At 40.5% G+C, this 23,087-nt stretch overlaps 2 protein-coding genes across 12 annotated transcripts; both read right to left on the reverse strand.

The window, feature by feature from the left end:
• Positions 1 to 133: 133 nt before the first annotated feature.
• Positions 134 to 9,153, reverse strand: LOC107264173 (tubulin-specific chaperone cofactor E-like protein). 11 transcript variants are annotated; one of them, XM_025081598.1, is made up of 9 exons: positions 7,929 to 8,283; positions 6,475 to 6,664; positions 5,711 to 6,016; positions 5,332 to 5,549; positions 3,199 to 4,194; positions 2,680 to 2,849; positions 2,457 to 2,565; positions 2,242 to 2,346; positions 1,517 to 1,906 (listed from the first exon to the last, which is right to left on the reverse strand). In XM_025081598.1, exons 5-9 carry the CDS (start codon positions 4,180 to 4,182, stop codon positions 1,754 to 1,756), a joined length of 1,521 nt encoding a protein of 506 aa, XP_024937366.1. In that variant the 5' UTR covers positions 4,183 to 4,194; positions 5,332 to 5,549; positions 5,711 to 6,016; positions 6,475 to 6,664; positions 7,929 to 8,283; the 3' UTR covers positions 1,517 to 1,753. The 11 variants fall into 11 exon arrangements, with proteins under 11 accessions (XP_024937364.1, XP_024937366.1, XP_024937369.1 ...); XM_025081601.1 differs by lacking the exon at positions 6,475 to 6,664; XM_025081597.1 differs by lacking the exon at positions 7,929 to 8,283 and having other exon boundaries at positions 5,782 to 6,016.
• A 281-nt stretch (positions 9,154 to 9,434) lies between these two features.
• Positions 9,435 to 23,033, reverse strand: LOC107263865 (protein stoned-B). The gene is made up of 12 exons (XM_025081642.1): positions 22,699 to 23,033; positions 17,728 to 20,468; positions 15,995 to 17,682; positions 15,755 to 15,920; positions 15,482 to 15,689; positions 14,894 to 15,388; positions 14,586 to 14,820; positions 14,347 to 14,515; positions 14,070 to 14,184; positions 13,653 to 13,971; positions 13,363 to 13,573; positions 9,435 to 13,266 (listed from the first exon to the last, which is right to left on the reverse strand). Exons 2-12 carry the CDS (start codon positions 20,433 to 20,435, stop codon positions 13,122 to 13,124), a joined length of 6,459 nt encoding a protein of 2,152 aa, XP_024937410.1. The 5' UTR covers positions 20,436 to 20,468; positions 22,699 to 23,033; the 3' UTR covers positions 9,435 to 13,121.
• Between the last annotated feature and the right edge of the window lie 54 nt (positions 23,034 to 23,087).

Genomic DNA, 23,087 nt, shown 5'->3' on the forward strand with positions numbered 1-23,087 from the left:
TATCCCTTAGTGGGTAAAGTGTTGAATTTAATCGGTAATGTAGAAAATGCGTAATGAACTTTCTATAGGTAGGAAAGATCGAAAAATTTTTGAGGAAAAGGTTTTCTTTTTTTCTTTTAAAGACTTCAAGGGATTTTCGTGTATATAAATGATTTATTTTGTTAGAACGTACATTTGCGCCTGCACAAAAAAAAAAGATTGTATTATATAAAATGAGATGAATTTTTCTTTTTTTGCTTTTTCTATTTTGCATTTTGAGACTAGACACATCACAAAGAATCTCAGTGCCGATATTATAGATGTATACTCTTAATGCTTCAATTCGTCTGATTCGCGAGACGAGTCCAACATCGAAATCCAAAAACATTTTCTGTCTTTGCAGCTTCCGGTATCGAGGTCGTAATTCGTGACCTCACTTCCGTATCTGAAGAACCGAACGCGTTATGTACAGGGCCTTGCCAAGCCGAATAATATATTTACAGGGCAGTGTTAGAAGTATTCAAGTTACGCTAAAGCAGGCACTAAGTGACTCTTCAAGGTTTCTTCTTATCAATCTATTTCAATCTTCATTTTCAAAAGATGATAACACGAATAACTGTCACTTCTTTTTCTGCCGCTCTTCGTTTCCCATCGACTCTGGACGAATTGCTAGGGTAGTATCACTTTTCTTCCGAGCACAAGAGAAAGACATACATTTCACTTGAAATTATAAATAATCATCTCTACCGATTACTTTATCCAATATAGTAAATCACATCGTATCTACTCGCAATAATAATTTTGATCAATTCGCCATCAATTTAAGTTACAATCGTTGGTTATAATTTACAAAAATATTCTCATCTTCATCTTTTCCTCGTAACAGTATTAACGTATTACACTTGCAATTCCTTGGAATCGCATTGTGCCAAACCAGCGCAGATCCTCTATTATATCATCGATAGATCCATCCTCATTACAATAGGATGCAAATCCCATTTAATTGTTATTTCTTTTAATGAGTATCACGTGTATTTACATCAGACAATTGGACAACGTGTATCACAGGCGATACGATATACCGGTATGTTTCTTTTTCTAATATTATTACAGTATATCTGAATACCGACTGAAAAATGCATGAGGAAGTTAACAAGAAGAAAAGCCTTGATCCAAGATAACAACACATAAAACGTAATCCACTACCGCATTTATTAAAGGATTTCCCTATCTTCCTTTTCAAGGTAATTATCGAAATTGAATTTTGCGTGCCGTTCCCAGTTACTCATTCGCGTGTAACAACTTATCTGGACTTGGTCACGATTTTACGGCTGCGAATGTAACGAGCTTGGGGCCAATTTTATCGGGCACGCACCAGGATATGTCGAAAATGACCTTGAATACAGAGGGAAAATAAAAATTGGCATTGGATACTGTCAGAATCTTTAGACCTTATCCTTCTCTCTCTTCGTAGGCATATCGATTCACACAACCTGAATCATTTACTCTGCAAACCGCAAAGAGCGAACGAAACTTTCACCTATTGTCAGCCCTGAGGAACCGATAAATACAGATACCAAATCAATACTTATGAACGAACATATCAAAACCTTCATGTTGCGATCGAATGGTTTACACTGAAATCTGATCACTTAAGGAAACGATTCTTGGATCGTTATCGAAGCTGGATCAGGGGGTGATGTCTGATCTGTGTCTTCGTTGATGTCCAATCATCGGTTAACTTCAATATCGTTGATCCTTTCATAGATTCTCTTCAAGATTGAATCGAAGATGTACTCGAGGATGTTGATACGAATCGATTTAATTTACTATCGATTATTATCTCCCCACCCGTTCTTATGTTGTAACGATACAGCTGTTTATTTGGGTAGAGCATTTCCTCGCAGGCGTGCACAGACTTCAGATCCTTGAACAAAAAAAATGTCAATTTTTTTTAAAAGCCTTACTCAAGGAAATTTTCTCATAAATTCTATTCGTACTTTGACAATGATTTATTTCTTGTGCGATTGGGATTATTGGATTTTGATTTAAGGTGTCAGGGACCGTCAAGGTCTTACCTTGAGGTGTCAGAAATTTCTGTTGTTGGTTAGAGAATTTTTGGTGACGGTGATGGAATAAGGATTCATTTTGGAAGAGGATATATTCTAGATCGCAATCTCACATTTCTTAACGCGTCTTTCGAGAAAGCAAAAATTCTGAAAAATAAGACAAGCCCTGTTAACGACTAATTATTTTTCTCACCTGATCTACGTAGAAGAGTCTCATTCTGTTTGCTGGTATTTTGACCATGGACTCCAGTTTTCTTTTCAGTTCGAATACTGTGCGATACACATCAACGGATCGTACCTGATGGAAAAGAAAAATATACATTATTATTAGATGTATTATTCATGAGCATTCTTCAGTTCTTAAGTAAATCCAAAATTTTACTTTACAATATTCCGAAAAAAAATTACCTCGACAAGATCTCCATAAGTAAATGTTACTTTGACTCTCTTCTCTGGGGTTAGATCAACGTGGACCAAGGGATCCAATTTCCCGTGAATTCCAACGAGCTCAGCATACCTATAAGAGTAGTAAAATGAAACTGAGTATTTGGAATAAAAACAAATATTTAGCATTTCACATCGATTCTCCAAGTCGCAGAGAACGAACCAGAATTCGAATCACAAGAATCACCTTTCCGGCCTATCCGCTTCCGGTTTGTCCATGTAATATCTTATGAAGGCTCTCTCAGCATCTTCACGTTCTTGAGATGAAATAACACCACCGCCATTGAGAGTCTCGACGTTCGGTAGCCTGGCTATCAGAAGCTGCCGCCTCTCGTGTTCCGTGTATTCGCTGGGACTCTGTAAGTACCAGAAAGAATTAATCATCAGTCACGGATCATTTTAATTGCCCGAGATTACGTCAGACACCACTCTCATCTAGCGTATCAAGATCTAAAAAAGACCATAACAAGTGAGAAATAAATTTTGAAGCAAGAATTTCTTTTACACGAATATCCAAAGTAAGATCACCAATTGGATTAGTCGCAGTAAATAATTAAGGCATAGAAAGGAATGAATATTTCCAAAAGAAGCGAAAAGAAAGTATCGTTCATCCGATAAGGAAGTAAATTACTGGGCTTTTCTTGATTCGCCACTTTAATTAATTCTGAACTAATTGCAGCATAGGCGACGAACTCAATTCTCTCACCTCGAATAGAGGACACCCTTGCATCCTGAGTGACTTCATTGCAGGAAATCTAGCCAGTCTCTCGACATCGTCCCAAGTTGACAGCAAAGTCCCATTGACATTAAGAAATCTAAGCATTCTGAAAGGATCATGAGGAGATCTAATTTTCGTACTGCTTGACTCGCATTCAGATTCAGTCCTGTTGTAAGCCACCTCCTCTGAGAATATCCTGTTCTCAGGACACTTCTCGGAGGACTCAGGTTCCGGCAGATTCATATTTTCATTATCTTCAGACTTTAAAACTGGCTTCTCCTCCCCATTAACGCCACTGACCCCATTACTTGCTACATTGCGATTCTCTTCAAGCGTCAAGGACCTTATAGGACACTCAGCTAGTACCAGACTCTCAAGATTTGGAAAGACGTATCCCAATTTTGATATTTCATTCCAGATCTCGATAGGATTACCCGTGAAGTGTAATTTCTTAATGGATGCATTCCTGTTCTCTTCCTTCTGATACTCAAGATCAACAGTCTTGTACTCGTTCAAAGACAGATGAAGTTCCTCAAGATTCTGCAAGAGTCTAATAAGACCCTGTACCGTCGACCATGAGACACGTGTGCCATTGAGTACCAAGTTCCTCAGTAAATCATAGCTGCCATGCTTGACCTCCAGTATTTCCGTGAGGCTGTTGAAGCTCAAATTAACGAACTTTATCTTCGGCATATACTGTAAAATCCCAAAGACCTCGTTCCACTGAGAAAGCTTATTCTGGGCGAGATCGAGTTCCTCCACGTTCTTGCACTTATCCTTGAGCTTCTCATCGTCATTACCAGCCGACTCTATGTCGCAATCCTGCAGGACCAGAAGGGCTGGGACGGTATGACGTGGTGATTTCTTCGGGACGAAGATGCTCACCGAGAGTGCCGTTTCTTCGTCGGTCAACGAGCATTCTGTCGTTGAACTCCCGTACTTCAGCTCCAGGGCTTCAAGTAAGGATGGCATCTTTAGATCATTCTGAAAAAGAAATAAAAAATATATATAGCACATACCAAATAAGCAACTAGACAATAACGTCCGTTAAAATGACAGTTGATCGTGGTGTGACGCGGGAAAAAATTCAAATTCAAAACCAATTCGGTTATACGATTTGCTTCTTTTTCTACGAATAATATTAATCTACTGGCATAGTACCTGCTGACTCCACGCTTCTTCCAGTTCAAAACTTGTTCGCGGAATCACTTCAAAAAATCAACCACGACTACCAAGACTTGCTAAGATATATAGAATCTGGTCTGACCATATACGCTAAGGTCAACCATTGTCTTTTTGCGCCGCAGCTGCGAACCGGTCGAGGTTTACACGACGCGCCGTGGAATGGCGCTGCTGTTCACCCACGCAAGAAATATCTTTCGCGACGGTTAAACTAGCCTCTCTTCCCGAAGTAGGGACAGACGAAAAACCATCGGAGGATGAAATCAAAGAAAATTCAATTTTTCTCAGACAACAAGAGCTCTCGCAAAATGTTTGTGTTACGTGAACGATCGGAGTAAGACCATGAAGAAAAAGAATAACGACCTAACCGCACGTTTTGGAAATACGCCAGAGCTCGGAATACCCCGTTTAACACGCTCTGAACATTGCACCATATGCCCAAGTATTTTTGTTTTACTATTTTGCTCAGGGAAAAGCCTTGACTCAGTATGCTCAAAGACTGTAGGGCCTATACAGTGGTTCCATGGAGTATATACTATGCCTATATACTATAGTACAATCATTGTGCAAGTACAGTCGTTAGTTACTAACGTACAGCTACCACTAGTTACTAGTACTTGACGTCAGACTTGCATCCATCTTGGTAGAGCAAATCCGGTTATTTCCGGTATGACTTGACTTCTGTTCCAGTTACTTCTAGTTTATTTGGCTGTCAATCGATGAAAGTTAATAGATACAAATGTCGGTGATCCTAATATCGATGAAAATTTAATATCCATAAGCGAAAGTATCTTCAGGAATCATGAAACTTCTCGAATCGTTGCTGAGCATTGCGTTTATAACCTCAACAGGCTCAGCAACGTTATATTACTAGACTCTCGTATCTTTCTGTTGCAACGTGCTGAGGTCTGGTAACTGTCAGTGTTACTCTCTGCTCACCTACGTAATCGCGATCGGTTCAACGGCCATGCGAAATTAACTTTCTCTAAGCTCTTGCCGTCGTAGCTGTCTGACTCCCTCGGCTTGGTTATGAGGATATTAGAAGTTCGTGACAGAAGCTCCGTATCTGGACGGATTAATATAACGGGTGTCGAGGAAATTTTCATGAGTTTCCTTATTCTCCATGTAGGAAAAAAAATATCCAGCTCAAACGAAATCTAAAAAAAATATATTATCAGTAAGGTTAATCTTCATAGTGATGGAAATCTTGATCTTCAATCAGGTTATCCGTTCCCAACTATTCTTACAATCTGGACAAGTATACGAGACTACGGTAACTGGATGCTAGTTAGAATTCTAATGAAACTTGAGAATTCACCCAAAAAGCTTCTTGTTCCGGTTTTAATGAAGCAATTCGACCATCGAGTTCGTCGATTAGTGACCACGTACCAGGTACGTTAAAATTGCTTATGTCGCTTCAATGAATACTCGTCTTGTGTTGTGTCTTTGAAAACAAATGCAGATATTCAACGAAGCGTCACGACTACGTCGGTAGAATTGGGATGGATGTGTGTCATTTCCGGTGAGCTTTGAATGTTTTCACGGATATCAGCAATCTTCTATAGCTAAGAAGACGCGGGCCGAGAGGACGCCTTGCGACGACACTTCCGTCGGCCCCGAAACTCTAAGAAAGAAAATTGCACTTGTGTGTTATCGACATTTATACGACAGGACAAAGTGGATGGCAAATAAAATACAAAAAGATTTTCATGCAGAACCGACTCACCGCCCTTATCAACGATTCTCCAGTTATTGGATATAATCGTGGATCGATAAGACAAGACTCGTGCGGGAGTCGTATTTTTATCTCAAATCTTTCAGGTAGTCGTTTAATCACGTCAAAAACGTACATAGCACGTACGACTTCTTACAAAGGAATTATAGCAATGCCAGCAACACGATCGACAGTGTGAAGGAAGCCTTATAGCTTTAGACTAATTCACGCTATTCGAACGAACGTGTTGTGCCACATTGCTAAATATACGGCAGTAGATTCTCTTACGAAATGTCAGACAGAAGCATTCGCGCACTGGGTCACTCGGAGAATCGTATTTAAGCCGTGTTTACACGAGATCGTGATACCTAAAATGATCTTTGAGAATAATCGACATCCAGAAGACGTCACAGGATTCGTGAAAAGAATGAGTAGAAATGACTGGAGCTCTCGATGTGTATTTGGAACGTCGCAGATAAATATTTTTCTCAACGGCGACGAAAATTGCGTCGAACCCCGAAGACCATGTTTGCATAAATTTCCATTGTAAACAGGTGGCTGAAAATGGTTTAATAGAGACATATGTATATCGGTAAACGTTCGTGCAACACCCACATGGATCCTTTTATGTGACACTGGCCGTGCATTAGTTATGGAAATTAATAGCAAACAGTTAATACAAAATTAACAGTCACGATACTCTCAGATACTGAAGTTTAGGTGTAACGCTTTTCTCAACTGCGCACTGTATTTCTCAGTGTGGCGTTACTCCCTCCTGGCCAAGGTTGCAGCTTACTCTCCGCTCGAGCATTATGCTCTTTGTTCGTTTTGCACGTTTTACGCGTCTCGCACCGTATAGTCTTTGGTAGGATTATCGATGTGCAAGAAGAGAGCGACGATAATGTAGATACCAGTTCTACCATGTTGCGCTCGATTATTTCTGACCGTCTCTCTCTCTCTCTCGCTCTCGTGTCTTTGACTCATTCCCTTTCGAATTAACAATGCCACTTAGTAACGTCTCGATGAGCATTATATGCATTCTGGGATCCCGTATTTTTCCATAAATATTTACAATAGAAACGTAGGTTCCTTTTACAAGACGGGCTTTTGCCATTTTCTCATGGTGCCATATACTCATCGGTACGGCACTGGATAAAAACAAGTGAATTTCGATCAATAAAACAATTCAGTACTGTTTGATATTTAAAAGAGACGTTGAACATATTCATGTAAACGACCGAATGTTTCTATAATGTCGTAAGGCACGAAGATACTTTAAATGTATATCGGATATCCTAACCTTGTCTGGGTATAGTAGAAAGGTTCGCCAATCATGGGTCATCGTCCTAGACGCCCTTCGAAATAACTCTCGTGCAGCGTCAACGATTTTTAACTACTAGAAATGTAGATTCCATAGAGGCGGAAATGCGTGTCAGCAAGGTAAAAGCAATCGTACGATCACATTCACAAACGTCCAGAGCTAATTTCATGTCGTGTCATAGGAAAAACAACTATTATGAGAGCAAATGACAATTGCAGTAATAAAAGTCACAAAGAATTTGCATGAGAGCTCGTTGCCAACATGTAGAAGGTTGTATTTCCTATGTTCGACAGTAAAAAAAAAAAAGGTAACACCAACATAGTAGGCAGAGTTAAGAGCAACAGAGTCCCATCTATTCAACAGCCAGAAATCCAGTGCAGGGAAACAACATGGTTACATTTATAACAAGAAAATCAGGTCAGGGACCCAGCTTATGTTATATTGTACCAAGGGGCTCGTAAACTGATGATTGTCCCTGTTCTAATTTTCAGATCTACTTACTGTCCTCTTTCCAACGGCGCAATCCTTGTCCTCCAGTTCCCTCTTTCAAGAACAACGACAACAGAAAAGATCCGCTTGATAATGAAGCCTGTCAGCGCACAATCCTGACCACGTACCCAGTGATGCAAACAGATGCAAACAAAACAGTGCAAACACGATACGCGTCACGAACGTGCGTTAACGAAGTACTTGGAGTTTTTCTAAATCGAAAAAAAAAATTGGCCTCACGGCCCTGCCGAGACTGAAAACGATCGTACGAACGTTCTCGTCGCCGTCCACCGTAGAACTAACTCCTTTGTTCTGTAAACAGAAACAGCTGAGCCACAGAGGTAGGAGAGGGACTGGGAACGCAAGAAACCTGGTCGTGGAGGCTACGGCGGCGGCGTCGTTGACGTTCACAGCCATTCGGCTGCTTTTGCGTTCGTTATCGACCGAACAGCGCCGACGCTTAGCCTACCAACGTCAAGTCGATAACACGATAGCCTCACATGTTCACAGACACGATATCTTGATTTCCTCTCCTATATGTTGTGTAATTATGCGTTTCCGAGAGCGTCTTTCTACGACGTAATGAAACTGCTAGTATATACATATATATACGTGATGTATGTATGTACACCACAGTCTGGAATGACGGAATCTTTATACAAGAATAAAAAGCACTTGGATGTTCTGTTGGTTTTTCTGCCTAGTTCCAGGAAAGTCTCGTAGCTACTTTTACTCCATTAATATACATCAAAAGAGGTTATTTACGCTTTATAAGCATTTAACGAGTCTGATTAAATAGGAGTTGCCTATTTTACGCAGTCTTAATATTTGCTTTTATGTAGAAAACTAAGGATAACTTGTCTGCCCGTTAATTCCGTATTTCTTTAACCGTTCCGTAATACCTTGAACGAGTGTCCGACTCTTCCGTAATTCCTTCATTCGAATTGGTATTGGAGATACTTATGGGTTACAATATTTAACGCGGTTCTTACTAAACTTTCTTTTTTAGCAATTTCAAGATGAATCGTTGACACTTGTCAAAGGTCTACGCATTGTCTGAAGTTTTTGTATTACTCACGGAAAATTGTGGCCTGGCAAGGTTCACTAAGAGGAGATGCACAGGATCCTGGAATTTTTTCTTACCGGTTTCTTAAATTAATCCACGTACAAGGGTTACAACTGACAGGGTTAATTTAGCCGGGGTAAAAATATTATTACTATAAAATTTAGCAGTCCGACACATAGCCACAAAATGATGGAATAATATCCAGCATCGCCGTTGCCATGTCAACCATCGTTGACCTTCTTTTTATTTTTCCATTCCGCATATTCCTTCACGTTGGATGATTGGATAAACCCTCACTTCTTGATGACATTTCTAATACAGTATGAAAAACTGAATGAAAATTCAACTGGATCTTTGGTCGAGTCAATTATCAATCGATTACTTCTCGTTAATCGCTTAAACAATGTTATATTATTTATCGATACATAGAATTTATTGATGGTTCTGTTAGCTAAGAGTGTTACTTGTTCTTTCATATTTTCGCGAAAAAGTTTTATACATGCTGGTATAGTTTCATTCTTTTTTTCTTGGCTCGTTTACATTACACCGTGTTTTTATAGATAAGAGATTACTAATTAAATCGTACATTCATAATATGGAGCAATGCATTATACATATATGTTTTATATATGTATATATAATATGCATATAAGGTACAGATTAAAGATACAGCTTCCTTCATCTCTCTTTCTTCATCTTGGAATGATCTGACGCCTTTTTTGAATCGGCCATTGCGTTTTTCACGCCGGCCGAATCGATACGAACGAGCAACTGATTGTTAATAAATAAATAATTATTATCTATGCGTTATTGTTATACATTATATATATAATGCATACGCGTATGCAATTATTACAAGTGCAACAGGCTAAATTACACGAGCTTAATTGTCATATTTTTTAAAGGACACTCACACAGAAAGCTACTGACCTACGGTAACATTTCTCAAACCCCACCGTTGAAATCGTGCTGATCGGAAAGTTACCTTTCCCACGCGCACAACGCCATAACATTTTTATCTCTTTTATCTCCTTTTTCATCATTTATCTCTACATAGTGTGTTTCCTTTATTTTACCTCTATAAGACCAATCACGAGCGTGTCTCATTTTGCGCGAACTAAAACTCTTTTGTCGTGGATCGGTTGAAGCGAAAGACATTTTTTCGAAAACAAAAGTTCAATTCTTGGATTTCAATTTATATTGGATGGATGAAAATTGTTATTTTGATCTCTTTTGAAAATTGATCTCTTCATTTGCTTCATTTTTAGTGCTGAGAAATGCTATAGTGCTGAAAAATTATAGGCGATTCCATTGTGTTCCGACAAAATTCATACTTGCACAATTAATTCATTTTCGAGACTAGGAACGGCAGTTCGACCGAGACGAACCGATACGATATCGACCGAGTGATGACAGTTCCCGCCATTATTTTTGAATCCTTTAGTTAACTACTTATTCGCATCCGAGAACGTTTAATTATCTAGGTTATCTTTGTCAACCATTATTTCTTTGACTATGACTAAATCAATGGTATACTCGTTATCTAATTTTCTACCTTATCTACAATTTTTAAATCTTTATACTTGACCAATGACCGTTCAGAATCGTGCGAGTACATCTGTTATTCTTATTGTGAAATCGACTTATTCTGAGAAAATCAATGATTTCTTTAAAAAAACACCAAAATGATTTCAGCAAGACTTAATGGATGATGCCAATAAGATAACCAGTGAAAAAAAAGCTGCAACGAGTCGTGTGATTCAAGAAACGACGTGAATGGCGAATGAAAAAAACATAAGTAAAACATAACCTATTTAAAGACACTGTCGACCATTTAGCTCTATTTGTTTACCGCTTCTTATTTTCTGCTTCCTTTTTCTTTTCTTCAACAAAAGCGAAAAACTCCCGCGCTTTAAGTTTTCTTTCCCTTTCCTGTCCCTCGGAATCATCGGATTTCATTATCTTTATCAACTACATTCTAACCTATACAATACACATATTCATATTATCCTTAAATGCACAACGCTCTTATTTTCTTTTTATTTTCACACATGCGAATATATGTTGAGATCACGAGCTGGAAACTTTACTCATCGGTTAAAGCTTCGAGAAACTTCGACCAAATTTCGTTAAACGTTTCAAACGTAAATGAGAACACACTTCCCCTGTCTTTCATTAATCCCGTAAGATCCGGTCACATCGTGACCCCATAGTTTCAAAGACTGACCCCCAAAATTTCAAAGAGAGCAAAATCTGACCAAGAATTCCGTCTAATCGTAAGATAAAAAAATATATTTTACACATAAACCAAACGTTTCGATCGATTCGCGGTAAGCGACTGAAGAGAAAATAATTTCCTTGACTCTAAACCGAAAATATAGACCCAACAACAGTATATGACGATACTTATAATATAAACCTAATGAATTTACTCCTCAATAATAATAACATTACTAATAACAACAACAACATATATATATATATATATATATCCTATACTGATTCATTTTGCGTACACTTCGGGGTCCAACGTCACAGATCGCACCGTGACTCGGCTTACGTTGCTATTCTAATTTTTTTTTTTAAATAATGATAAAACATAACGTTACGACTAACGATGACATTATTATATATCCTATAATGTATCATCTCCTTAATCACTAGGGACTAGACTGTACTCTTTGGATCCTTTGCAGGACGAGAACGTGCCAACGAAAAACAAAAAAATAATTAAAGGAAACTTACTTTCTAAGTTTTCCTTATGACTAGATGATTAATAGTAATTCTTTATATTGCTATGGTGAGTACCTAGTTATATATATATATATACGCGCGTGGGTAATATACCTCTTGTTATTATACGCGACAGGTACGAGCGTCCCGTATAACTATTACGCAATGCGTCGATCCTTAAATTTGGTATTTGGTTTAGCTGTTCAACTCTCAATCGGTCCTTGTAACGTGGCAAGAATACTTGCCAAAAGAAAGAAAAAATAAAACTGAAACTTAAAGACTACCGCTTAAAGACTAACGAGTCTCCCAAGAGTACTCGTTTAATTATTTATATAATTATTTCATATATATATATTGGCCAGAGGCCACAGGTAGACTTAACGATACTGTACTTATTATAGCTAATAATAAATCTTTTCCGTTAACATTATGCACACAATTAGTTTCGATTTTTTTTCCTTCCTATTCTTATTTCCTTAAGCGAATTGTCGATACCTATTTTATTCCTAAGTACGTTATTAATCTCCCTATTAAATATATACTCAATGCTCTATCTTTCTAAAATGACTAGATAACATCGTATAGATCATCTTCAGCTTGAAACAATAAGATATGCAAGTGCTTGTAAATAAATAATAATAACGACAAGTCTAATCTATTACAAAATTATATACGACTAATTCAGTGCAGTTAAGATCAATAACAAATGCATTGATTACGCTCGATCGACTGATTGCGATGATGATCGTAATAATAACAATAATATTCATAGCCACAAACGAATACGATGAAGTAATACCTGTTGCCGTTCTACTTTCTAGAGTTGCTGAGCCACGCCAAAAATTTTAACGAACTATCGCGTCCACCTTGTACAACTGGGAATCCCGTGCCATATTTTTGCCCGATCTTTGTGAAAGTGGCGTTTTGTCAGTCTTTGAAACTTTTCAATGAGTTCCGCGAGACGTCCGGATCGTTGGGTCTAATTTCCTACGATATGGCTACAATAAATAAAACTGAAAAGTGGTATTGTCCTTCCTTAGAAATTAATTTCCTCTGTTATTACTATTAATTAAGCTAACGAGACTAGAGTACTTTTATGCAGTCCACGTGTACGTATATGAAATAATATTCTTCACTTTCAATCTTGTCATTCTTGTCTCTTTTAAATCTATTCCTCCAGCCGTTTAAATCTTTTGTCCAGTAATCAGGATGGTTCTCGATTCTTCACGAAGGATATCACTATGACGACACGACACGTGACTTTAACCATTTCAAGCGACTAGAAGTGGTAAGCAATACGACATATCAATCACTTACATAACACTTTAACTGCGTATATATTTAATCCTAACTTATGTATATATTCAGCGCGACTAGCGGTTCCGATGTTGGAGTCGTCGTACAATTTATTCTGAATAATCAGAATCAGAGTCAGCAGCCGTTTCTGGGGTGTCCTCGTGCGTCTCCGGTGTAGCTTCTGGAATCGTTTTGCTTATCGTAGCCGCGACGTAGGCTCCTGGTCCCTCGCCTTGTGTATGTTCAATACCGACCCTGAGTGAGTCACGTTAAGAATAGTTATTGGATACTTAATGACAGGTGATTAGACAGTGAACCAATCCTACTGATTGCTATGAGCATTCCTGTTACCTGTACTCATGACGGGATAAGTTGCGAACGTATTTCTCTGGAGGATTGTCGCTGTCGCTGTTTTGAAGACTGACACTCCTCACCGTTGTGTGTGATACTTGGGTCGCTGGCATTGTGAACTCCACGTAACAGTACTCAGCCAGTTTCTCTGGTATTTGATCGTAGGACGTCAAAGCCATTCGACAAACTAGCTGATGCGTCGTATAGGCACCTGAAAGATAATTTTTATAAGTGGAGAGATATTAAAACAAGTCGGATTTCTTTCGCCTTCTAAAGTCTTGTGAACCTACCTTGACCTTCTTTAGGTAGTCTTGGCATCCTCCAGACTATGGCACGGTGCTGGTGTTCGTATTTTGCTTGACCGGACGTTACCTCCATTAGCTGGGGCTCCAAAGTGTCAACTGCCCCTAGGAATCTTTCTATACCCTTGATCTTTCCGGTTCTTCTGTGCGCTGATTTAACTGAACCATACCGGAAATGCTTTTCTACTCTGAAGAGATAGATCCAGCATTCTGGTATTGGGAATCGCACCATCACATCCTCACACGGTACCTGGCCCAACTTTCTTGATGCGAATCCAGGCACTAGAATGTCCGCTCGCAACTCGACCTAATATTTCAATTAATTATTTTGTTTTATTCGTTTCTTTTATAATTGGAAATACTTTTAATATTGTTTGTCAATCGTCATGCGGATTTTAATTTTACCTTGTTCCCTGTAACGCACATTACGGCTTTCAATTGTAGAGGTAGCTCTCTGTTCTTCGGAGGCCTTACTCTGAATCTCATTAATTCGATGTAACATGCATCGGGAGGTTTAAACCTTTAAAGTTATTAGTCAAATTTTTAGGTTATTGTTAATGGGAAATCACTATTTAGAAGAATGCACTTTCAAGAAAGTAAATGTTATTGCCATGCACCTTCGTCTCTGGGCATCAATGAATAATAGACCCTAGAGATAATAAAAGATTAAATTATAACGTACTTTATAATTCTGGATTTTTCATACTCGTCCTGCTGAACGCAGGAATGAAATTCGACATTTTCCAGACGTATCCATTCTTCAGTGACTACTGGAATTATGTCATGCCTCCCTACGACTTCTTTACCTTGCCTCCACATGTCATTGATACCCAGCTCCACATCCGGCATACCTAGATAAGTTGACAAATTAATTCACGATAAAAGAATGGATAATTATTTGCATATTAAAAAAAAAAATACCCGTAAGAAATCCTAAGAAGAAAAGCCTAACTCTTGCTATCTGCTTATCTACGTGCCCCTCTTCGTTTTGCTCGACGTACAGTTCGTCCACCACGGTTATTTGAACTTCCTCCATTTTATAAGTCAATGCACGATCTCTATGAGCTTGTAGCCTGAAAAGGGCCTCTTCGATTGCATTAGAGAATTGCTTCATATCTTCGTAACACTGGGATCCTAATTTAAATAGCTGCGAGATCTATAAAAGACAATGTATGAATTATTTAAGGGGTCTCATAAATTAAAGAAGTCCATAAAACAATATCACTGACCTGAGGTGCATGTTCAACAGGAAGACCTAGCTTCTTCAGGTCGCTACCAAACTCTTTGACACCCTGATAATCTCCTTGAATAGCGTAGGCTGCAAACTGGCTCAATTTGTTTGTAAGGCGTTCAGCTTTGGTCACCTGACCAGGCCTGACTCCAGGTCGTTCCTTATAGAAGATGTACTGCAATTTCACCGTAAAGATTTTTCCGTACTGATCGAATTGCTGGGCGCCGATATCCGAGACTGAGTAACATGCTAGTAATGGTAACTCTTGGAAAGGATCCTTATCGTCCTTGACATTGAAAAGTTGTAGGACAGGATTGTCTCCCTGGTAAACTATCTTGACGAAAATTTTTTTCCAGAAACGCTGTCCCGTAATCTTCTTTTTGTTTGGTTGACGTAATTGCATCTCCCAGCCATCCCCTGTATAAGTGACACGTGGGAAGTCTTCCAGGGGTTGACTGACGTCTTCGTCGAAAAGTGGCGTTGGGGGTGTTTCCTGATGGAATTGAAAGATACAAAAATCATCTATTACGTAAATGCTAGTTATTCAGCTTCAAGCATACTCGTATTATCATCCCTCTAAACTTACTTGAGAATCGGTTCTTGTCAATTCAGCCGGTTGTGCCACTTCCGTGGGTAACACGGCATCCTGAGCAATTCCCCCAGATTTGTCAAAGGGATTGAAACGTGGGGAAGTGTCTGTGTAGGCAAGATTTTGTGGGCTTTTTGGCGGTGGTGCTAAAACTGGCACTGGACCACCTTCTGCAGATGAAATCTGATCTCCTCCTTCCTTGGGTCTACAATAACACAGATTCAAATGAAACTAAGTCTAAGCATAGTTATATATATTGTATTAACTTACTTAATGAATATACTGAAGTCTGGTGCCTCATCTGAATCAACGGATTCATTTCTTTGCATCTTTGCTTCTTGAGGTGGTGCTGTCATACTTAAAAATGAATCAAAGCCTTCATTTTCCCCAAAGCCAGTAGTAGTCTCAGATCCAGCTACCGAGGAATCGCCCCAAACTGATGTAGAAGAAAAAAATAAAATTATATACAGGATAAAAAATGCTGTATACTCTTGATAAATTTTTAATTACCATCGCTGGAGGTATCCATGGCAGTCTGGCCACTTCCAAAAGCATCAAAGAACGGATCGTTACTTGGCTCAGGTTCAGCAGCCTTGTCAAACTTGGATGCGAATGCATCAAAAGCATCTCCAGTTGATTCAATGGCTTTAGTGGTCGCCGCAAACTCATCCAGAGTCTCAGAGGTATAAGAAACTTCACCAGGAAATTCTGCACCAGGTGTAGGACTAGTGGATATGAGACTAGCATCCTTGGAGTCTCCAGGAAAGTCTCCAAGAAGATCCGATGCGAAGACATTGGTTGGCGGGTCGGTAAAAGGCGCCTGGATTGCTTCTGTTACCTCTGAAGATGTAGAGAACAAAGGTTCGGGATCCAAGAACGATGAAGTCTCCGCTGTAGGAAAATCAGCGTTAGACGTCTGAACGTCTCCAAATGGTGTTGAGCTGGTATCGGCAACTGAGAAGAAATTGGAAGCAGCTGATGTCTGCAGAGGATCGGCTAAACTGGACGTAGAGAATATCGTAGCGGCTGTTTCACTAGTCATGGTTGGCTGTACTGAAGTAGTAGCTGCACTTTCTTCAGGATAAGCTGGTTCAGAAAACGAAGCTCTGGACGTGGTGAAATCTCCAGTGACAACTTGCGAGTTATCGGCACTAGAAAATGGTGGGTCCGCAGAAAATGATTTAATGGATCCAACCGACGACCTCTTGTCTTCGGGGATGACGTTGGAGATATTATCAGGTTGATCTAAGGCAGCATCTTCTTCGATATTGGCGAAAGGATTATCCTGGATCTTTGAAGTAACCTGAGTAACACCCGTGGAGAAAGACGTTTCCGTACTGGAGAACAAGGTTGTGTCAGCTTTTGGTGCTGAGAAGATCATGCCTCCTCCGGAAGAAGTTTCTGTATTCGGTGCGTCAAACAGGTCTAAGATATTTTGGGTCTTTGATGTCTCGATGACACGACCGTCATCGGACATCAAATCCGGGACGTTGCTGTCGACGTCGAGCAGGTCCGCGAAACTGTGCTCCGGCGTCGGCGACGGCGAGTGCATCAGCGTCGGACTCGGCGTCCTCGTCGCCTGGAGACGGTCTAACAGGTGGTTCGACGTCGCGTCCATCGCACCGGTTACTGACAGTATTAAATCCTTCGTGTTCTTAGGTGGAGGTGGTGGCTGAGGTCTAGGAGGCGGTGGTCTTGACGGAGGTGGTTTTCCATTTTTAGCAGGAATTGATTGTTTTCTTGATTCCACCGATTGAACGAAGGCCGCCACTGGTGATTCAGGTTGCTCCTGGACTTCTTCGGTACCAAAGAGGTCCCCTGAACTGGTTTCATCCACCTGGTTGAAGGTATTAGCCTCTTGACCAGCAAACGCGTCGGTGTCCTGACTGGCTGTTGTGAATATTGATGATGCTGTCGTCCCTACAGCGTATTCGGCATCCTGGACAGTAGTTTCAACGCCGAAGGAGGCGAAGGGATTGGTTGAGTCCACTGTGACACTTGGTTGGTAGGACTGATCCGCTGAGAAATTTAGGAATGGATTCTCTCCAGCTGGTTGTGTCGATTCGCCAAAGTCTTGAAGGAATGGATTTGATGCCTGCTGTCCCGCCGTATTAGGATCAGCGGCATAGTCATCCATTAAAAATGGATTTCCACCTTTGGAATCCATTTTGAAAGGTATTATTGTACTTTCAGCTAAAATTTGGATATATTAAACTTTGTGTAACAGTTTGAGAAACTGACGCTAATGCTGTATCAATTCAGACTCCAATAATTTTAATTCTGTTTTTCCTGGTCCTAGAGCAGCGAAGCTGGTGTCAAAAGGATCAATGTCCTCCTCCACGAGAAATTCTTTATTCCGTAACGGCGTCAGTACTTTAGCACCAGAGTCTTGATCTGCCAAGCTAAGAAAGTCTGTAGATTCTTTATTTTCTTCAGCTCTGGGGTCAAACTCGTCTTCCTCCTCCTCGATAACGCTGGTAGAAAAAATTACAGGCTTGACGGGTACCTGTGCCGGAATTTGGCTAAGTTCGTTCTCGAGTAATTTAAGCTCAGCTTTTCCGGGGAGTATGTTGATAGCAATGGACGTGTCGAAGGGATCGGCGTAGGATATTTCCGGATCTTCTTCTTCTAATCTCGATTCAATCCTCGGTGTCAGAGGCTTGGCATCTACTTCAAATTCAGCATCTAAGAGACTCTCCTGTCTTCTGGCTTCAAATCTCTTGTTTGACTCTACGACTACTTGCTGATCGTTTTCTTCCGTTAGAGAAGCTGGGAGTCCGACGATCTTCAAACTCTTCGGCCTCGTGGAGGTTGCTGAGAAATCAGAAAATCTTCGACCTTGATCAACTTCCGCTCTTGGATTGAAATCGTGATCACTCAAACTGTGAGACAGTTGCTGTTCCTGTTTCAGCAGTTCCGATTCAATGAGTTTAAGTTCCGTTTTACCAGGTGCAACCTTTGCCACGAAACTCGTGTCGAATGGATCAATGTCAGCTTCCTCGACTTCCGCTTCCGGTAAAGTCTCTTCGACAGATTTCTGCGAGTAATAAGGAGTCAAAGGTTTTGATGGAATAGCTTTCTCCTCCTCGGACGTCTTCAATAAATCCGGTCGTTGAGATGGGGTTGGTAGATCGAAAGCTACAATCTTTGTTGGTCCCAGACCAAGAACTTCCGGTCTGGATGCCTTCCTTTCTAAAGATTCCCCAAGTTCTTCAACGCCGGCTTTGTCCTCCTCGGCGTCGAATTTGACCTGGAAACTTGGCTTAGATACAGTGGTGGGTGACTGAGACCTTGGCGGTGGAGCAGATTTAACTGGTGCTGGGGCCTCGTCCTTCCTGGGATCAAAGTCGTCGTCAGATAGTGTATCCTGGATAGTCTCTTCCTGTCCTAAAAGTTGTTTCTCGAGGAACTTGAGCTCAGTTTTCCCAGGTGGAAGTTCTTGTACAGCGGAAGTGTCGAAAGGATCAACGTAGATGATCTCTTCAACAGGAGCGATTGGTAGATCTGTTAACTGACTAAGATCAGTCACCGATCCTCCTAGTAGATCTTTCTTGGCAGAGTTCAGCCCTGACTCAGAATTTTCCTGATCTTTTTCATTAACGGATGTCACGAGACCAGTTTCGTAGTCCCTGATGAGTCCTGCAGGATCAGTCAAAGAAATAGAAACCTCAGCGACAGGAAGTTCCTCCAACTCTTTTTCAATGAACTTGAGTTCAGTCTTTCCTGGCAGGATATTATCAGCGAAAGTAGTATCAAACGGATCCTCCTCGTCGACGAAAGTAGCTGCCTCGAAACTAGCTTCGATTATATCAGTCTGAAAGTCGACAGCTTCCAGTTCCTTAGAACCAAACGGATCTTCTGCCTCTTCGATACAGACCGGTTCTCCGGAAGCTGCGCTCAGGTCAAACTCAGCATCGTCCAAGTCTGGAATCTCTTCGAGAATCGTCTTTTCCTTAATAATCTCAAACTCGGATATATCCAAAGGCCCGTTATCAGGCGTGCTGCCGTTGACCTCAGGAGTAACGGGTCTTGGTACAACAGATGGCAACTTGGTCAAATCAATGGGAATATCCGGCAAATCACAATCGTCATCCAATAAAGTCTTCTCAATTTTAACAGGTTCAGCAGTCACATTGGCAGCAGGCACTTCCTGTTGTTGAGCCTCATCAAAGTCCCCTAATAATAAATCCTGATTTTGTACCTTACGAGGTCTACTAATTTTACAAGTGCTCACGTGATCGATCCTCCCAGACAGAACTTCAACGGCATTCCCAAGACTCACTAACTTATTCCCCTTCTTATCGACAGTCTTAAGAACCTTATCAGCACTGGTAGTATCGAAGGGGTCGTCTCCGGCTTCCACCTCAGTAGGACTTTCCGGTATATAAGCTAACTGTACATCAATATTTTGCAGGACATCGACATACGTAGTATCGAAGATGTCTTCCTCGGCTGAATCCTCATGTTCATCCTCGTCATCTGGTACGTCCACAAAACCGTCCTCACTGATTATAGACCTCTCTTCTCCAGCCTTCTTATTGGCACAGGCACCTTCTTCCGGTACCTCCTCGACAGGATTACCTTCCTTGTCAAAACCTATCCACCTCTTAGCCTTCTTCGACCCAGCCCCATTATCCTCGTCCGATTTCTTCTCTTCTAAAGGCGCTTTACGCTGGAAGAAGGAGGTCGACTTTATCCGATCTAGATCACCCTGGGTCTTCTTCAAGATCGAGTCGACCCCGGCTGTCAAGGCCTCGAACTTCTTCCACTCGTCGGAACCGGCAGCAGCTGCGGCGTCTGGATCACCAGACTCCGCGGCTTTCTGTTGGGCCTCCGCCCGTTCTTTTCTGTAACGTTCTAACTCCTCCGGATCGAACTCGTCCTCTTCCGCTCCTTTCTTGCCCTTCTTCTGCTTTTTCTTCTTCTTCAGGCCCTTGGCTAGCTTGTGCATCCTCTAAGAGCTACCGCGATGTGGGGGAGGCCTCTGGAAAAATTCGTTTTATTTCATTTCAAAAAATCATTGTCAATAACCCATACGTCGTACAACATACAGATATAAATATACGACCAAGGTTCATCCGATATCGGGTATTCATCATACAGTTTAAAGTACCCTATAGGCATAGACATTCGATACTCTAGAATTCTATTTCTGTAACGTATAACCATTCTATCCCAGAAGTGGACGTCGCAGTGCAGCTACCTCAAAACCGTACACCTTTCATACATTTTCTTTCTATCGATTGCCATTGATGAATATAAAGCATACATGTTACACGGGCGAACTTGAGCCAAGCCAAAACATGCTCCAGCATCCCGTCAATGGATTTTTGCTTAATGAGCCAAAAGGGTATATTTTAATAATCAACCAAATTAAAATTCCTCGTATACACTACCTATAGATACTCATACGCGAAGGTTCCTAAGACGATAATTATATGGTCCATGTGCTATACTGATTATAGTTAAAAGTATGGCTATCTTGGGTATTCACTCTCAGTGGGATCTTTGCCAGAAGAGACCGGTCGATGCAAGAGAACATGTATACATATATGTATATACATCTGTGTACGTAAAACGTACATCCCACATATTGTGTGGGACAAGGTAAGTAATAAGCTTAAAAATTCGCACAACGTGCAGATTTGCATATTAATTAGATATTTGCGACGAGCGACATTCCTTGTGACGGCCGAATAAATTTCTGCGTTAACAACCAGTCATCTGGGCTCACAGAGCCTAACGTGTGATCCTTATGGAAATTCTACTGAAGTGTGATCGTAAAGGGTTAAGCAGATACAATGAAATTCGTACCTTGCTCTTCTAGCGGACAAACTGTGATACGCGATTACCTCAATTAACAAATTTTATAGACGAATAACTCTTTCGAAGTGGGTCCTGTATATATAGAGTATATATATAGTATCGGGTCATAGGGTTACGTGCATATGGATCTTATGTACAAGTAGGGTCGTAGCACACGAGAAATGTTTAATCGATACTTAGAAAAGATTGTTTAGTTGATTTATTTATCGCAAATTTTTCTTCATCTTGACTTCCACTTTTAACGGAAATCAAAGAACCGTTTGATGCGTTCGAGATGCAACACGTACGTGCTTATGCAATAATTTCAGGTTTTATAGACGGATTATTCATCGCACTTTATTCGCCTTGACAACTCGCGTCGCGTTGTACATATTTCGTTGTCAGTGTATTTTGTTTGGCAAATTCACTATTAAAATCAAGCGGGTTCGTAGGATTGCTGGGTACTGTTTTCAGATTATCGATTACGTTGTGACTGGTGACGGGGTGAGTCCCTGTGAGAAAGGAAGAGAGAGAGAGAGAGAGAGAGAGAGAGAGAGAAAGAGAGAATTAACGAAAAAATGAGAGTAATGGTAATCGCGTGCGTCTGACATCTGACATTTAAAAGAGCAGAAATTTTATTTAGAAAAAATTGAAAATTTTCCGGTGCTGCTCAAGTATTTGATAAAGAAACTAGGAAAGAGAGAATTAACGAAAATTATCGATTACGTTGTGACTGGTGACGGGGTGAGTCCCTGTGAGAAAGGAAGAGAGAGAGAGAGAGAGAGAGAGAGAGAGAGAAAGAGAGAATTAACGAAAAAATGAGAGTAATGGTAATCGCGTGCGTCTGACATCTGACATTTAAAAGAGCAGAAATTTTATTTAGAAAAAATTGAAAATTTTCCGGTGCTGCTCAAGTATTTGATAAAGAAACTAGGGGAATTATGGAATCTAGTTTATTTTATTAAAGTCCGATACTAACTGATTGGATGTATCTAAAATTAGAATTATCCTATTATCAAGTCCGTTAGAAAATCGTATAAATTATCTCCCAAATCTTCCATTGAAATATAGAACCGTTCACGGTTTAGAATTTTCAGTACGCCCAAAAATCTATGACGAAACTAAGGTCTTTTTTTATGAAATCAATATCTGGGGTTAGTTGAATTATATATTAATTGAATATCACCCTCGGACATGTTACCTGAATAAGCTTCTTTCATAAGTGTCTATAAGTCATTTCCGTAAAGAAAAATAGCTGCTACGATTTATACGACTTTCTAAAATGTCTGTCTTGTCTTTGCTCGACGCTCGAAAGGTATTGCTGCTTAGCAATTGGTGTGCGTCAAGAGGAAATCGAAGCCGGAAAATGTTAAGGGGCTACTGGATGACGGCAACTGGTCAATACTTACAATTTTAGCCTCATCAGCCACATTGATACTGTGCACATTTTTTTCGCGTCATTCCCGCGGACTTCTGCTCCGCGAGGAAACGAAACGAAAAAGATTACTAGAAAATTTACACTTCAGCCAGCTACACCCCGGTGTTTCCTGTCGCGAGGCCAGTGCCGATACTCCACTTTGTCCCCTTTTAATTCTTCCTCTTCCACTTCGTCTTCTTCTTCCTATTGCTCTGTCTCTCTTTCTGCCTCTCTTTATCTCTTACTCAGAAACTCCCGGAGAGCCCCGAAGGCTCTGCTGAAAACGGAGGCGACTCACCTCGTACTCCGGACTGAGCTATTTCCAGCATCGATCCATTCGCGGAGAATGCGCACACCCCCACGGAGAGTATAGGGAACCGA

This window comes from Cephus cinctus, unplaced genomic scaffold, assembly GCF_000341935.2.
Source record: "Cephus cinctus unplaced genomic scaffold, Ccin1 Ccin1_scaffold0168, whole genome shotgun sequence".
In the NCBI taxonomy this organism is placed as follows: Eukaryota; Metazoa; Arthropoda; class Insecta; order Hymenoptera; family Cephidae; genus Cephus; species Cephus cinctus.